This window comes from Protomyctophum parallelum (assembly GCF_964188405.1).
Source record: "Protomyctophum parallelum genome assembly, chromosome: 19".
NCBI lineage: Eukaryota > Metazoa > Chordata > Actinopteri > Myctophiformes > Myctophidae > Protomyctophum > Protomyctophum parallelum.
In genome coordinates, this window is record NC_139717.1 from 4178101 (window position 1) to 4196008 (window position 17908).

The 17908-nt window shown below is 53.3% G+C and overlaps 1 protein-coding gene across 1 annotated transcript in view; it reads right to left on the reverse strand.

The window, feature by feature from the left end:
* LOC310876665 (transforming growth factor beta-3 proprotein-like) overlaps positions 1-11096 on the reverse strand; it is a 56878-nt gene extending 45782 nt beyond the window's left edge. The window contains exon 1 of the mRNA XM_083790257.1: positions 10457-11096. Within this exon, the coding sequence (XP_083646383.1) occupies positions 10457-10805 (349 nt within the window). The 5' untranslated portion in view covers positions 10806-11096. The remainder of the gene's footprint in view (positions 1-10456) is intronic.
* Between the last annotated feature and the right edge of the window lie 6812 nt (positions 11097-17908).

Below are 17908 nucleotides of genomic sequence, written 5' to 3' on the forward strand. Positions count from 1 at the left end.
TCCAAGGTGGACCTGGTGCGCGGATATCACCAGGTGCCAGTGCATCCACAGGATGTACCCAAGACGGCGGTCATCACCCCCTTTGGCCTTTTTGAATTCTTGCGAATGCCCTTTGGTCTTAGGGGGGCGGCGCAGACGTTTCAACGTCTTATGGACTCTGTACTCCGAGACATGCCGTTTTTGTTTGTTTTTCTCGATGACATCCTCATAGCCAGCACTTCCGTCGACGAGCACATGACCCATCTCCGCCAGCTGTTCGAACGGCTCAGTGAGCACGGCCTCATCGTCAACCCGGCTAAGTGCCAGTTCGGACAGTCATCAATCACCTTCCTTGGACACTACGTCACTCCACGAGGAGCTGCCCCTCTGCCCGCCAGGGTCGAGGCCGTCGCCCGCTTTCCTCGTCCCTGCACGGTGCAGGCGCTACAGGAGTTTCTAGGGATGGTGAATTTCTACAACCGTTTCCTGCCCCATGCTGCCCGCCTTATGCGTCCCTTGTATGAGGCCCTGAGGGGCAAAGCGCCCAAGGACGTCTTGGACTGGTCCCCGGAGAGGAGCACAGCTTTCGAGGCGGCAAAGACTGCACTGGCCAACGCAGCTCTGCTCGCGCACCCGTCTCCGTCTGCCCCGGTCGCACTTACAACGGACGCATCGGACTACGCGGTGGGGGCCGTGTGCGAACAGTGGGTGGGCGGTGCCTGGCAGCCGCTGGCGTTCTTCAGCAGGCAGCTCCGTGACGCAGAGCGCAAATACAGCACCTTCGACAGGGAACTGCTGGGTCTGTTCCTCGCCACCCGGCACTTCAGGTTCCTGTTGGAGGGGCGCCAGTGCACCGCCTTCGTGGACCACAAGCCGCTGACCTTCTCCATGGCGAAGACGTCGGAGCCGTGGTCTGGACGTCAGCAGCGCCATCTCTCAGCGATCTCCGAGTTCACCACGGATATCCGGCATGTAGCAGGCAAGCATAACTTGGTCGCTGACTGCCTCTCTCGGGCAGTGGCGGCGTCCGTCCACTTGGGATTCGACTATGCCGCCATGGCGGCAGATCAGGCCGCAGACAAAGAGCTTCAGGACTACCGGTCGGCTCCTACCGCGCTGCGGCTGGAGGACGTGGTGTTCGACGCAGCCGACACCACTCTCCTCTGCGACGTTTCCACCGGTCAACCACGCCCCATGGTGCCTGCGGCCTGGCGGCGCCGGGTGTTCGACACCATCCACGGACTTTCCCACCCGGGTGTGAAGGCCTCTACCAAGCTGGTGGGGGCCAAATTTGTTTGGCCTGGACTCCGGAGAGACGTTAAGGCCTGGGCAGGCTCGTGTGTGGCGTGCCAGCGTGCCAAGGTCCATCGGCATACCAAGGCCCCCTTGGCACCGTTTAAAGTGCCAGAGAGGCGTTTTGATCACGTAAACGTGGACCTTGTGGGCCCCCTGCCCGCCTCCCGGGGATATACTCACCTCCTCACCATGGTGGACAGGACCACCAGGTGGCCAGAGGCAGTTCCTCTGTCCTCCACTACAGCAGCGGAGGTGGCCAGGGCTTTCATCGGGTGCTGGGTGGCCCGCTTCGGAACGCCCGGGGACATCACCAGTGACCGGGGTCCCCAGTTCACCTCGGAGCTGTGGACGGCGGTGGCGGAGCACCTGGGGGTGAAGATCCACCGGACAACAGCTTATAACCCGAAGGGCAATGGACTGTGCGAACGGTTCCACCGGGACATGAAGGCCTCTCTTCGGGCCAGCCTGACAGATGGCAGCTGGGCTGATCGCCTCCCCTGGGTCATGCTGGGTCTTCGCTCCGCCCCCAAGGAGGACCTCCAGGCCTCATCCGCCGAGCTGGTCTACGGCCAGCCGCTGCGTGTCCCGGGGGAGTTTCTCCCGGATGCCACAGCCCCCTGGTCGGCGGCCGCGCATCGGACTGTGTCCAAGGGCGTGGCCGACGCCCTGATTCCGATCCCGACGTCGCACCACTGCCTCCCCCAGTCCTATGTCCCTAGGGACCTGCCAGCGGCCAAATATGTGTTCATTCGGCACGATGCACATCGGACTCCACTGCAGCCCCCCTACGACGGGTTCTGGAGCATGGTGCGAAGAACTTTGTGGTGGACATGGGAGGCAGGCCGGAGCGGGTTTCTATAGACCGCCTTAAGCCTGCCCACTTGGAGGCTGATGTGCCGGTTCGGGTGGCCGTACCGCCGCGCCGTGGGCGTCCCCCAAAACCGGCCCCGCCCCCTCCTCCTGAACTTGATCCCCTTCCTGCGAAGCGCAGTCGTTTTGGACGGTTAATCCGTCCCCCACCGCGTTGACAGTTCTATTTGGGAATGCGATTGTTTTTGGGTGTTTAGGCTGTTCTGTGCACCTTTAGGTGGGTGAATTCTGGGGGGGCCTGTGTGGTGACCCACATCTAGAGGCTGTGAGAGACTGTGAGAGACATTCACCCGAGGGGTAATGGTGCCTTTAAGAGCACGGGAAAAACATGGAGGACTCGGTGCTTCCGGTTCCGGGTCACGGTGTTGTTGTTGTTATTCTCACTGCAGAGTATCTGTATTGTATTTATGTGGAAGATAAGTAAACTCCTCTACGCAACTCGGGTTTCTTGTCTCGCTGTTTCCGACTCCACAGTATTAACTTTTCCTTGTCCTGGCTGCCGCACTGTTAACTTTTCCTATATCCCTTTCTTCTCTTTTAAAGGCATCCCCCATCTGCCCGGGCAGATGACCCTCTCATTCTGGGGCCTGACTGGAACGGAAATGGCAACATCTGGGGGGAGAGAGGGACAGGACAGGGCCCATGGACGGAGAGGAGGAGAGGAGAGGGGAAAGAGGGGGACGGGACAGGGCCCATGGACGGAGAGGAGGAGAGGAGAGGGGAGAGAGAGGGACGGGACAGGGCCCATGGACGGAGAGGAGGAGAGGAGAGGGGAAAGAGGGGGACGGGACAGGGCCCATGGACGGAGAGGAGGAGAGGAGAGGGGAGAGAGAGGGACGGGACAGGGCCCATGGACGGAGAGGAGGAGAGGAGAGGGGAGAGAGAGGGACGGGACAGGGCCCATGGACGGAGAGGAGGAGAGGAGAGGGGAGAGAGAGGGACGGGACAGGGCCCATGGACGGAGAGGAGGAGAGGAGAGGAGAGGGGAGAGAGAGGGGCGGGACAGGGCCCATGGACGGAGAGGAGGAGAGGAGAGGGGAGAGAGAGGGACGGGACAGGGCCCATGGACGGAGAGGAGGAGAGGAGAGGGGAGAGAGAGGGGCGGGACAGGGCCCATGGACGGAGAGGAGGAGAGGAGAGGGGAGAGAGAGGGACGGGACAGGGCCCATGGACGGAGAGGAGGAGAGGAGAGAGAGAGGGACGGGACAGGGCCCATGGACGGAGAGGAGGAGAGGAGAGGGGAGAGAGAGGGACGGGACAGGGCCCATGGACGGAGAGGAGGAGAGGAGAGGGGAGAGAGAGGGGCGGGACAGGGCCCATGGACGGAGAGGAGGAGAGGAGAGGGGAGAGAGAGGGACGGGACAGGGCCCATGGACGGAGAGGAGGAGAGGAGAGAGAGAGGGACGGGACAGGGCCCATGGACGGAGAGGAGGAGAGGAGAGGGGAGAGAGAGGGACGAGACAGGGCCCATGGACGGAGAAGAGGAGAGGAGAGGGGAGAGAGAGGGACGGGACAGGGCCCATGGACGGAGAGGAGGAGAGGAGAGGGGAGAGAGAGGGACGGGACAGGGCCCATGGACGGAGAGGAGGAGAGGAGAGGGGAGAGAGAGGGACGGGACAGGGCCCATGGACGGAGAGGAGGAGAGGAGAGGGGAGAGAGAGGGGCGGGACAGGGCCCATGGACGGAGAGGAGGAGAGGAGAGGGGAGAGAGAGGGGCGGGACAGGGCCCATGGACGGAGAGGAGGAGAGGAGAGGGGAGAGAGAGGGACGGGACAGGGCCCATGGACGGAGAGGAGGAGAGGAGAGGGGAGAGAGAGGGGCGGGACAGGGCCCATGGACGGAGAGGAGGAGAGGAGAGGGGAGAGAGAGGGACGGGACAGGGCCCATGGACGGAGAGGAGGAGAGGAGAGGGGAGAGAGAGGGACGGGACAGGGCCCATGGACGGAGAGGAGGAGAGGAGAGGGGAGAGAGAGGGGCGGGACAGGGCCCATGGACGGAGAGGAGGAGAGGAGAGGGGAGAGAGAGGGACGGGACAGGGCCCATGGACGGAGAGGAGGAGAGAGAGGGACGGGACAGGGCCCATGGACGGAGAGGAGGAGAGGAGAGGGGAGAGAGAGGGGCGGGACAGGGCCCATGGACGGAGAGGAGGAGAGGAGAGGGGAGAGAGAGGGACGGGACAGGGCCCATGGTTTCCTGGAAAGGTCTGCTATCATCCCCCCGAACCCTCCAAACTGGGGTCCCACAGGGATCTGTACTTGGTCCCCTCCTTTTCTCACTGTACACTAAATCCCTTGGCACTATCATCTCTGCTCACAATATATCCTATCACTGCTACGCCGATGACACACAACTGTTCCTATCCTTCCCCCCCTCTGCCACTCAGGTGGAAGAGCGCATCACTGCATGCCTGGCTGACATATCACAGTGGATGTCCTCCAACCACCTCAAGCTGAACCCAGACAAGACTGAGCTTCTCTTCTTCCCAGCTAAGTCCTGCCCTATGCGGGAGCTAACTATTTCCGTAGACAACGCCCTGGTAACGTCTGTCCCAACAGCCAGGAATCTTGGTGTTGTCCTGGACAGTCAGCTCTCGTTCAAAGCTCACATCACAGCTGTCACCCGATCATGTAGGTTCACACTCTATAACATACGACGAATTAGACCGTTCCTCACCCAGGAATCAGCCCAGCTCCTAATCCAGACAACAGTCTTGTCAAAACTCGACTATTGTAACTCCCTCCTTACTGGCCTACCAGCATGTGCACTTAAGCCTCTCCAGCTGATCCAAAATGCAGCAGCTCGCTTGGTCTTCAACCAGCCAAAATTCTCACATGTCTCCCCCCTGCTCCGCTCCCTCCACTGGCTCCCGGTCGCTGCCCGCACAGAATACAAAACTCTGATGCTGGCATTCAAAGCAACCAAAGGTATGGCTCCCCCATATCTCACAAGTATGATTGAACCCTACAAACCCTCCCGCGCACTCAGATCAGCCAACGCAGGGAAACTGGAAGTACCCTCACTAAAAACGCCGGGACAACGCTCCACACGTCCCAAACTCTTCTCCCTTCTGGCTCCAAAACTGTGGAATGCACTTCCCATTGCAGTCAGAACTGCAGCATCACTCCCAATCTTCCGCCGTAGCCTGAAAACCCACCTTTTCAGACTCCATCATGGCCCATAGCACTTACCCTAACCCCTTACATAGCATTTCTGTTGGCTTAGATAGCATTTGACACAGACTTATAGCATGTTATGTAGACAGCACTATAATTGTATTGTATATAGTCATAGCACGCCATAGTACATATGTATAGCATAGTAGTGAATATGTATAGTTTATTATGTATAGTGTATGTATAGTTTCATCATATAGATATTCCACTGTTACCTTCTTATCTTACGCATGTTTCATGATAAATGCTTTTATGTGATGTATTCCCATGCTTTTGTTCTTGCCTAAATGTAAGTCGCTCTGGATTAAGAGCGTCTGCTAAATGCCTAAATTGTAAATTGTAATTGTAAATTGAGGAGAGGAGAGGGGAGAGAGAGGGACGGGACAGGGCCCATGGACGGAGAGGAGGAGAGGAGAGAGAGAGGGACGGGACAGGGCCCATGGACGGAGAGGAGGAGAGGAGAGGGGAGAGAGAGGGACGAGAGAGGGCCCATGGACGGAGAAGAGGAGAGGAGAGGGGAGAGAGAGGGACGGGACAGGGCCCATGGACGGAGAGGAGGAGAGGAGAGGGGAGAGAGAGGGGCGGGACAGGGCCCATGGACGGAGAGGAGGAGAGGAGAGGGGAGAGAGAGGGACGGGACAGGGCCCATGGACGGAGAGGAGGAGAGGAGAGGGGAGAGAGAGGGGCGGGACAGGGCCCATGGACGGAGAGGAGGAGAGGAGAGGGGAGAGAGAGGGGCGGGACAGGGCCCATGGACGTAGAGGAGGAGAGGAGAGGGGAGAGAGAGGGACGGGACAGGGCCCATGGACGGAGAGGAGGAGAGGAGAGGGGAGAGAGAGGGGCGGGACAGGGCCCATGGACGGAGAGGAGGAGAGGAGAGGGGAGAGAGAGGGACGGGACAGGGCCCATGGACGGAGAGGAGGAGAGGAGAGGGGAGAGAGAGGGACGGGACAGGGCCCATGGACGGAGAGGAGGAGAGGAGAGGGGAGAGAGAGGGGCGGGACAGGGCCCATGGACGGAGAGGAGGAGAGGAGAGGGGAGAGAGAGGGACGGGACAGGGCCCATGGACGGAGAGGAGGAGAGAGAGGGACGGGACAGGGCCCATGGACGGAGAGGAGGAGAGGAGAGGGGAGAGAGAGGGGCGGGACAGGGCCCATGGACGGAGAGGAGGAGAGGAGAGGGGAGAGAGAGGGGCGGGACAGGGCCCATGGACGGAGAGGAGGAGAGGAGAGGGGAGAGAGAGGGACGGGACAGGGCCCATGGACGGAGAGGAGGAGAGGAGAGGGGAGAGAGAGGGACGGGACAGGGCCCATGGGAGGAGAGGAGAGGGGAGAGAGAGGGACGGGACAGGGCCCATGGACGGAGAGGAGGAGAGGAGAGGGGAGAGAGAGGGGCGGGACAGGGCCCATGGACGGAGAGGAGGAGAGGAGAGGGGAGAGAGAGGGACGGGACAGGGCCCATGGACGGAGAGGAGGAGAGGAGAGGGGAGAGAGAGGGACAGGACAGGGCCCATGGACGGAGAGGAGGAGAGGAGAGGGGAGAGAGAGGGACGGGACAGGGCCCATGGACGGAGAGGAGGAGAGGAGAGGGGAGAGAGAGGGACGGGACAGGGCCCATGGACGGAGAGGAGGAGAGGAGAGGGACGGGACAGGGCCCATGGACGGAGAGGAGAAGAGGAGAGGAGAGGGGAGAGAGAGGGACGGGACAGGGCCCATGGACGGAGAGGAGGAGAGGAGAGGGGAGAGAGAGGGGCGGGACAGGGCCCATGGACGGAGAGGAGGAGAGGAGAGGGGAGAGAGAGAGAGGGACGGGACAGGGCCCATGGACGGAGAGGAGAAGAGGAGAGGAGAGGGGAGAGAGAGGGACGGGACAGGGCCCATGGACGGAGAGGAGGAGAGGAGAGGGGAGAGAGAGAGAGGGACGGGACAGGGCCCATGGAGGGAGAGGAGGAGAGGAGAGGGGAGAGAGAGGGGGACGGGACAGGGCCCATGGACGGAGAGGAGGAGAGGAGAGGGGAGAGAGAGGGACGGGACAGGGCCCATGGACGGAGAGGAGGAGAGAGAGGGACGGGACAGGGCCCATGGACGGAGAGGAGGAGAGGAGAGGGGAGAGAGAGGGACGGGACAGGGCCCATGGACGGAGAGGAGGAGAGGAGAGGGGGGAGAGAGGGACGGGACAGGGCCCATGGACGGAGAGGAGGAGAGGAGAGGGGAGAGAGAGGGACGGGACAGGGCCCATGGACGGAGAGGAGGAGAGGAGGAGAGGGGAGAGGGAGGGACGGGACAGGGCCCATGGACGGAGAGGAGGAGAGGAGAGGGGAGAGAGAGGGGCGGGACAGGGCCCATGGACGGAGAGGAGGAGAGGAGAGGGGAGAGAGAGGGACGGGACAGGGCCCATGGACGGAGAGGAGGAGAGGAGAGGAGAGGGGAGAGAGGGGGACGGGACAGGGCCCATGGACGGAGAGGCGGAGAGGAGAGGAGAGGGGAGAGAGAGGGACGGGACAAGGCCCATGGACGGAGAGGAGGAGAGGAGAGGAGAGAGAGAGGGACGGGACAGGGCCCATGGACGGAGAGGAGGAGAGGAGAGGGGAGAGAGAGGGACGGGACAGGGCCCATGGACGGAGAGGAGGAGAGGAGAGGGGAGAGAGAGGGACGGGACAGGGCCCATGGACGGAGAGGAGGAGAGGAGAGAGAGAGGGACGGGACAGGGCCCATGGACGGAGAAGAGGAGAGGAGAGGGGAGAGAGAGGGACGGGACAGGGCCCATGGACGGAGAGGAGGAGAGGAGAGGAGAGAGAGAGGGACGGGACAGGGCCCATGGACGGAGAGGAGGAGAGGAGAGGAGAGAGAGAGGGACGGGACAGGGCCCATGGACGGAGAGGAGGAGAGGAGAGAGAGGGACGGGACAGGGCCCATGGACGGAGAGGAGGAGAGGAGAGAGAGGGACGGGACAGGGCCCATGGACGGAGAGGAGGAGAGGAGAGGAGAGAGAGAGGGACGGGACAGGGCCCATGGACGGAGAGGAGGAGAGGAGAGGAGAGAGAGAGGGACGGGACAGGGCCCATGGACGGAGAGGAGGAGAGGAGAGAGAGAGGGACGGGACAGGGCCCATGGACGGAGAGGAGGAGAGGAGAGGGGAGAGAGAGGGACGGGACAGGGCCCATGGACGGAGAGGAGGAGAGGAGAGGGGAGAGAGAGGGACGGGACAGGGCCCATGGACGGAGAGGAGGAGAGGAGAGGGGAGAGAGAGGGACGGGACAGGGCCCATGGACGGAGAGGAGGAGAGGAGAAAGACTTTCCTGGAACACCAGTGTGGGATTAAAACAGGTTGGTGGAGGGTAGGTCCCCTCACAAAAAACATGCAGTGATCTTGGGTCTCTAAACTGCCTCCCCCTGGCCAGCCTGATGGAGGGGAAAGGGACTGGTTGGAATAACGTGTTCCTTCCACGCGCTACGTCCAACCAGGGAAACTCCCCCCTGTCAGGTGAAAAGGAGCAACTTGGACACTCAGGCATGAAGGAAGCATGAGTTCAAGTCCGTTGCTCTCCCCTTGTCCCCCATATATGGGGACTAGGTTGGTGGAGGGTGTGTTAGAGCCCAGGATCACATTAGATGATTGACACAGGGGTGAAAAATGGGTTACAAAATCGTGGGATAAAAAGAAAAGAAGAAAACGGGTTGGTTGAGCGGTCCAACCAACCATAGAGCAGTGGTTCCCAAACTTTTTCATGTCAAGACAAGGACCCCCAAATTGACACTAATTTGAAAAAGATCATTATGCCAGGGACCCCCCATGAGAGATCATTATGTCAGGGACCCCCCATGAGAGAAGGTCCCAGGGACCCCCCATGAGAGAAGCAGTTCATTATGCCAGGGACCCCCCATGAGAGAAGCAGGGACCCCCCATGAGAGAAGATCATTATGCCAGGGACCCCCCATGAGAGAAGATCATTATGCCAGGGACCCCCCATGAGAGAAGGTCCCAGGGACCCCCCATGAGAGAAGCAGTTCTAGCAGTGATTCTCAACCCGTTTCATTTCAAAGACCCCCTCAGTTTGACATGCATTAGTCTACAGACCCCCCATTTAATGGCATTTCTATCTCTGGGACCCCAATTTGTATTGTAAAATCCAAGTTAATTTAACTCTGATAGTGTACCATTTGTACACTCTCAAAGTTACAGACCCATAAAGGGTCCATTTGTTTCCTAATTATCATTTAGCTGGGGGACCCCCTGGAACTCCCTCAAGGACCCCTGGGGGTCCCCAGTCCCCAGTTTGGGAACCACTGGCATAGACTTCACCAGATATACAGTAAGGCAACACAGTCAACAGACAAACCCTTTTTTTATCATACACAGTAAAATGCAAAATGCTAATTTAACTCTGGGAGTGTACAAATAGAACCAAATGGACTCAAGCTGCTCAGTGCCAATATTAGATTACTTAATTCAGCAGTAATTAATAAGAGGCGGTTTACATATTTTCTTCTTTATAGCATTTCCACTGACCAAAGAACGCCCGCCAGCCGACCAGAGTAGAAGTTCAGAGTAACTAAAGGAGTTTGTTGGAGATTGTCTCGTATTATGCAATCAGATAAATTGGCACACGTGTGCACCGGCGCACGCACGCATTCATTCTCCACTCACCGCTCGCGTGCGTAATTACGCAGCGCACTGATACAACATGCAGTAGACAAATTGAACCATACCTTACACCTGGTCATCATTAGCACTGCAGTACACAACAATGCAAGTTAACAGTGAAACCTGGAACGTATTTAAATGAATATATATCCTCCTACTAGACCCTGGTTTTGTCAGGACTTGGTTTGTTGACAAGTAGTAGACTAGTATCGATAATAAGTCATCGATAAATGAATCTACGAGAGAGTCTAAATCTTTAGGCTAAGGCAGTAGGCTACTGCAGACGGCACTGTATGGAACTCCCAGCCGGGATTACCTCGTCAGAGAGGCGGGCAGAAAGAGTCTCCAAAGGCGGGACACCACACCACCACCACCACCACCACCACGGTACGTTCCAAACCCAAACCACGGTACGATTTTAAAGTTTGCAGCAGCAACAACAAAACAAACAGTAGACATACAGTTAGTAATTAACCGCAACAAATATAACTTACTGTTATCCGACGGGCCGTAATCCATGCTGAACTTGTAGATCTCCTTGGCATAGTACTCGGTCTCCGTGTTGTCCTGGCCGCAGCTCTGCTGCCTCTCCCGGCCCAGCGCCTCCAGCAGCTCCCGGGTGCTGTTGTACAGAGCCTGGAGCTGGTAGGGGACCTGGTTGGGCCCCTGGGAGTGAGGCGGACTGGTCAGCCGGAGCTTGCTGAGGATCTGGCCCCGGATCGCCTCGACCCTCTTCCGCTTCACATGGTCGATGTCCACCGTGGCGCAGGTCGACAGGGAGAAGCTCAGCGTGGCGCAGTTGAGCAGGAGGAGGAAGAACAGGAGAGCTTTACCCAGATGCATCTTCAGATGCTCTCTGCATTAAGGTGTTGGGTCAGGAGTTGATGGAGAGAGAGAGAGAGAGAGAGAGAGAGAGCAGGTTGTTGTCCAGGCAGACGGACAGCTGTGAATTTATACCTCGAAACGAAGGTGCTTTGTTCTAGCCTACCGTTTCCTCTCTGGAGACAAGTTTATTTCCACTTAATTCGCTCTTTTGTTGTGGCAATCCTTTCCTTCGTGGTTATTGCAGGGGGAAATCCCAGAATGTATTCGCCCATTAGACATATTATTATTCATCAATGTCCAGCCCGCGATCATATAAAAGCTCCACCGTAGCCTACAGTATACCAAACGACTTAATGTCACATGAGGCGCAGATATCCATTCAGAAATGAGAATGTTAGAAGAAATACAGAGATTAGTTCTCTTTTGCATTCCAGTGTGATCTCCTCAGTCCGGTGCGTTCACGGTGCGTCGCCTCACAGCTGGTCATATTTTCTCCTTTTCTTTCTCATTAACGAATTGTCACTTAATTCTCTTGACGCGCGGCGCACTTTAAACTATAATATCCTCTCTAGACCTCTGCTCTGCCTGTCAACTATAACCCGAAGCATGCGACTACTGTAGTCGCTGTGTGTGTGTGTGTGTGTGTGTGAGCGGTCTCTGCTCTGAACGAACGAACCCCACGTGTGTTTTTATAGCACAACTTCTGACGTTTTTGATGGAGGAGGGACCCCAGAAACACACACACACACACACACACACACACACACACACACACACACACACACACACACACACACAACCTTAGGGGATGCCGCGACGCATGCTAAAGGCATCCAGATTCCAGAACATCACATCACGGGCACACACACACACACACACACACACACACACACACACACACACACACACACACACACACACACACACACACACACACACACACACACACACACACACACACACACACACACACACACACACACACACACACACACACACACAGCAGTAATTATTAACACGGGCTACTGTTTTTTAGTTTATTATCCCATTCCGACCACACGAATTCCATGAGTAAAACATTCTACTGGAAACTTCACGACATAGCCTTCCGTGATGACGTTCTCTTTCTCTCCCCCCCCTCTTTTTTTGTGCGTTTGATTTATACTGTATAGAAATAAAGAACATTTATTTATATTTACATATTATTATTATTATGACCTAGTCGCTATGATGAAGCTCACTCTATAGCCCACTGTTGTTTAGTTATAATAGAGCAGGTAGTACGCCCTCTAGTGGCGTTTTCTACTCCTTACATCATGTCTACCAAAGAGCAACGTTTGATTCATTGATTGAAATATTTATTAACAGTATTGCAGAATTACAGTACATTTCAAGCACAAACTCAATACAAAGACTGTTAACTGTGAGTGGGCGACCCACTTAAGCATTACACTTGTTTACAAGAGGGTCCACTTTGTTCAATTCATCAAAACATTTAGAGACGTACAAATAATAGACACTTCTATATAGTTAAAGAACAGAACAGGAATTCATCATAAAATCATATTGAAGCGTAAACTCCTGACCTTTAATTATTGGCAATTAATTCTTCCCAAGGATGGAAGAATAATATAAGGAAGAGAAAAGTGTTCAAATCAAATGTATGACATTGAAATGGATTCAGGATTAACAATGTCTACACACTGTAGAAGTGTCTCTCTAAATGTTATGATGAATTGAACATGGTGGACCCTGTTGTAAACAAGTGTAATGCTTTTATGGTGTCGTCCACAGTTAACAGTCTTTGTATTGAGTTGTGCTTGAAGTGTACTGTAATTCTGCAATTAATAATGCATGGCAAAATGGAAGAAATAAAACAATATAAGAATATGAGGAGCTATGAGCTAAATTATACAAAGCTAAGCTACACAAAATATAAACTTGACTGGATGTAGGATTGGCGTTGTCTGTCTGTCTGTCTGTCTGTCTGTCTCTGTCTGTCTGTCTGTGTCTGTCTGTCTGTCTGTCTGTCTGTCTGTCTGTCTGTCTGTCTGTCTGTCTGTCTGTCTGTCTGTCTGTCTGTCTGTCTGTCTGTCTGTCTGCCTGCCTGCCTGCCTGCCTGCCTGCCTGTCTGTCCGCCCTATAGGGTCTCTATTTTCGCCCATGCTAAACCCCTTATCCCTAAACTCCTTTGCCTTTTAAAAACATTTTTGGAATAGTTAAAATATAGTCAATATATATATATATATATATATATATATAATATATAGTCAATCTACAACCTCACAATGTATCGGTGTAGATTAGATTGGCTATGTTAAGTATTCAAAAATGTTTTTCAAATTTGGTAAAATGGCTCCCACGCACACAGCCATTTGAAAGAAGAAGATTAGACCTTGACATTAGGAGTTGATCTCATGTGAAAAGAATCCTTCAAAACTCATCTTCCCCGGGAACCCATTTTGGTGTTGGCATCATGCTATGCTTTAGCTATTGAAAAACAGCAGATCTACAAGCTCGTAGCGCGCCACCGAGTGGCGCGCTACGAGCTTGTAGGTCTGCTATTTTTGAAAAATCGAAGAGCGACTGACATAGAAGACATTTTTAGAATCTGATCTCAGGTCAGAATGGGTTAAGGGTCGGCATTGCATTATAGCTTTCAAATCAGCCAATAGCTTCTTCCCTCTCTGCAAAAAGGCCCTTTTCCCGTGACCTCTGCGACCCCCACAGTCTACATAAAAATGCATTTCTCTTGCATTCTGACTACTGAAAGTTTATTTTGAGGTCCTCGAGTTATTTTATCTTTCTAGGAATTTCTCTCTCTCTCTCTCTCTCTCTCTCTCTCTCTCTCTCTATTCATAGAATGTGTCCGCTGGCTGGTTAACATTTCTCAGACCTCGTTCAGGTCAAAGGTCACCTAAACATGGGCTCTTGGTATGTCACTCGCTGTGTTGCTGAAGCCCGCTGGCATGCACGGCGAAAAAACATTCATTAAATGTCCAAATATGGCAAATGATCGTCTGTTAAATGAAACCATGGATCCATGCAGCAGGTCTTAAATGAAACCATGGATCCATGCAGGACAGGTGCATGTTTTCTTTGCCGTGTACTGTAATTGTAAAAAGTAAAAAAATTAAATAAATCACACCCGTGTGAAACTGTGAAGTGAGTGGTGAAACTCTGTGTCGGAGTCCCCAGGGCGGTCCCCGGAACCTCCAGACCCTGTGGGGTCCCCGGAACCTCCAGACCCTGTGGGGTCCCCGGAACTTCTAGACCCTGTGGGGTCCTCGGAACCTCCAGACCCACAACGGCCCGGTTCCAGCGAGCCGCACCGCGTCTAAAACGGTCGAGAAATGACAGAGTTGCCGTGTGGGGGTCCCCAGGGGGTCCCTGTACTGTACTGTACTGTACTGTGCATTGTATGGTATATTAATTTAACATATAAATATATACAGTACCATACATATACTGTAGATATTGTATACAGTATGTCCCAGGTGGTCCCCAGTTAAATGATGGAGAGTTTGAACCAAATGGACCCTTCTAAATGTCACCTGTGGCTCAAATGCTGAACGAATAGTGGGCCTTGATGTGAAAAGGGTTGAAAACCACTGGTCTACTACACTATTGCACCGCCAGTCCTTTTTCCATAAAACCACTGGTCTACTACACTATTGCACCGCCAGTCTTTTTTCCATAAAACCACTGGTCTACTACACTATTGCACCGCCAGTCTTTTTTCCATAAAACGGTTTCCTCTTATTTCCTTTAATTTACTGTCAGTCAGACATTATCTGGGAAAGAGCGAGATGGACGACCAGATCGATGTCTCAACATCAAAGCACCTTTATCTGCACACCTTATCTGCTCGGCTTCAACGCAGTACTATTGATCTCAATTGATTCTCTACATTGGGTGTTTTACCCATGATGTCAAAGTCACAGACAATGTGATTCTCTATCGGGGCGGCTGTGGATCAGGAGGTAGAGCAGGTCGTCCAATGATCCCTGGGTCGGCGGTTCGAATCCTGGCTCCTCCTCCTGTCCACATGTCGAAGACACTGAACCCCACATTGCTTCCAATGAGTTGGTCGGTGTGAGATCGCCACCGTCGGTGTGTGAATGTGGGGAAGTGAGGACGCTAGCGTCGACTGTTCGCCACTTCACCTCCCAATGTATGAATGAATGAACCGTTGTAAAGCGCTTTGAGCACTTGGAAAAGCGCTATAAAAATGCAATTAATTATTATTATCGGTTGCTTTACCCATGTCAGAGTCAAAGACAACTGACAGTTTAATCATCCATCCATCCATCTTCAACCGCTTATCCGTAATCAGGTTGCGGGGGCAACAGGCTCCACCAGAGAGCTCCAGACATTCCTCTCCATGAGCAACATTAGTGACTTCCTCCTGGGGGAATTCCCGAGGCGTTCCAAGGCCAGTGAGTCGATGTACGTAATCCACCCATCTTGAACATGTGTTTGATGACTGTCATCCACCCATCTTGAACATGTGTTTGATGACTGTCATCCACCCATCTTGAGGAACATGTGTTTGATGACTGTCATCCACCCATCTTGAGGAACATGTGTTTGATGACTGTCATCCACCCATCTTGAGGAACATGTGTTTGATGACTGTCATCCACCCATCTTGAACATGTGTTTGATGACTGTCATCCACCCATCTTGAACATGTGTTTGATGACTGTCATCCACCCATCTTGAACATGTGTTTGATGACTGTCATCCACCCATTGAACATGTGTTTGATGACTGTCATCCACCCATCTTGAGGAATTATGTCATTTGCGTTCCCGTTTTGGAAACGGCAAAGTCTATTTGTTTTTATTATTCTAAAAAAAAAATCTCCCCTTTTTTCCCATTATTTTATAATTGCTCCCAGATCTCACTGGAATGTCTTCATTCATAAGACGGGCCTGCATGGAGTGATCTCAGCCCACAAAAAGGAACCCAAAATGGGTCTTAGTTTGGGCTATTTGTAGAACCCAAGAATGAGCAGGGAATGACACGTCTTCGTCGCAGCCCAGTGGACCTATTTTTGGGACATATACACACAGTTACACACGGTTCCCTGGCATCCCTCAACCTTCTTTCCCACACTCTCTCTGTCTCTCTCTCTGCGGCTGTGCGCCGCGGCATACTTTGCTACACCGTAGAATCCTCAGCGTTCTGGACGGGAACCCCTCTTGGTGTTTTAAGGATTATGTTATTCTTTAGCTGTTGAAAAATAGCAGATCTACAAGCTCATAGCGCGGCACTGAGTGCCGAGCTACGAGCTTGTGGATCTGCTATTTTTGAAAGAATCGTGAAAATGTGGCGCAAATGAATGTATATTCAGAGCCAACGTTTTTTTAACTCAACTCTTTGCTTCTGGGGGGGGTTCCTGGAACAGCATATTTTCAGATGGGGGTCGGCAGCCAATTCCAGATAATTTTTGTGGTCCTTGACATATTATGAAAAGTTGAGCACTACTGATATAGAAACATGAGGTTTTTCAGAAAACTGCCATGATTTAGAAGACATTTATTTTAATTTTGACATCAGGCCTAAAATGGGTTAACTCTAAGAGGGTTGAATGGGCTATTGACCGTACATCCGTTTACTGTGTGAATCTTATATTCCATTTGTACTCTCTTCTTGGCGTTAAATGAACGAACACTAAAGGCCTATATACTTTCACTCTCCAGTTTTAGCGTTTTTGGTGATACGGTGACCACCGAAAACTACAACATGACGTCACTGAGCCGCGGTGGTAAAAACTACAACATGGCGTCACTGAGCCGCAGTGGTAAAAACTACAACATGACGTCACTGAGCCGCGCTGGTAAAAACTACAACATGACGTCACTGAGCCGCCGTGGTAATAACTACAACATGACGTCACTGAGCCGCGCTGGTAAAAACTACAACATGACGTCACTGAGCCGCGCTGGTAAAAACTACAACATGACGTCACTGAGCCGTGGTGGTAAAAACTACAACATGACGTCACTGAGCCGCGGTGGTAAAAACTACAACATGACGTCACTGAGCCGCGGTGGTAAATACTACAACATGACGTCACTGAGCCGCGGTGGTAAAAACTACAACATGACGTCACTGAGCCGCGCTGGTAAAAACTACAACATGACGTCACTGAGCTGCGCTGGTAAAAACTACAACATGACGTCACTGAGCCGCACGGTGGTAAAAACTACAACATGACGTCACTGAGCCGCACTGGTAAAAACTACAACATGACGTCACTGAGCCGCACTGGTAAAAACTACAACATGACGTCACTGAGCCGCGCTGGTAAAAACTACAACATGACGTCACTGAGCCGCGCTGGTAAACGACTCACCGCTCACACAAACACATCTCTCCTGTTTTTACTAACCACCGTTTCAGTGGTAACCTTTGACCTTAACGGGAGTATGAATAGGACTTTACTGTGTCTGTACACTGTATTTATACTAGTTCCCAGTTTAAAGAAAGAGCCTGAACAACTTATTGTGATAGCAGAAGAAGTCAAAGCCTGATTTAGTGAGTTTGTTGGCATTGTGTGAGTGGGCAGGGATTCATGGTGGGGCGGCGGCGGTGGCTCAGCGGTAGAGTGGCCGGATGGGAACCGCAAGGTTGCCAGTTCGAACCCTGTGGGCTCCCCCAGAGTTAGTGTCCAAGTGTCCTTGAGCAAGACACTGAACCCCAAATTGCTCCTGATGTGCAGGTTGGTGCCTTGCATGGTTTCCACCGCCATCGGTGTATGAATGTGTGTGTGTCTGTGTGTGTGAATGTAATGCACAATCTATGTAAAGCGCCTTGGATAAAGGTGCTATATAAATGCACCATTTAATGCATTTATATGGTGTGATCTTTGTCCCAGATGAAATATCTGATCACAAAAGTCCCCTCTCCTGCCTTTACCAAAAACACTATGATGCACATTTTTTTTAGATAATGTATAGTTTTGTTTGACGTAAACAATCCAACAGGTATTAGTCGTCCAACGACACACTACCTTGTAATGTATTGCTGTCTCAACCTTTGCCCTACTGTTGCAATGTGTGCTGCAGTTCTCCACTCAGCCAGTAGAGGACGCTGCGTAACAAAACAAACAT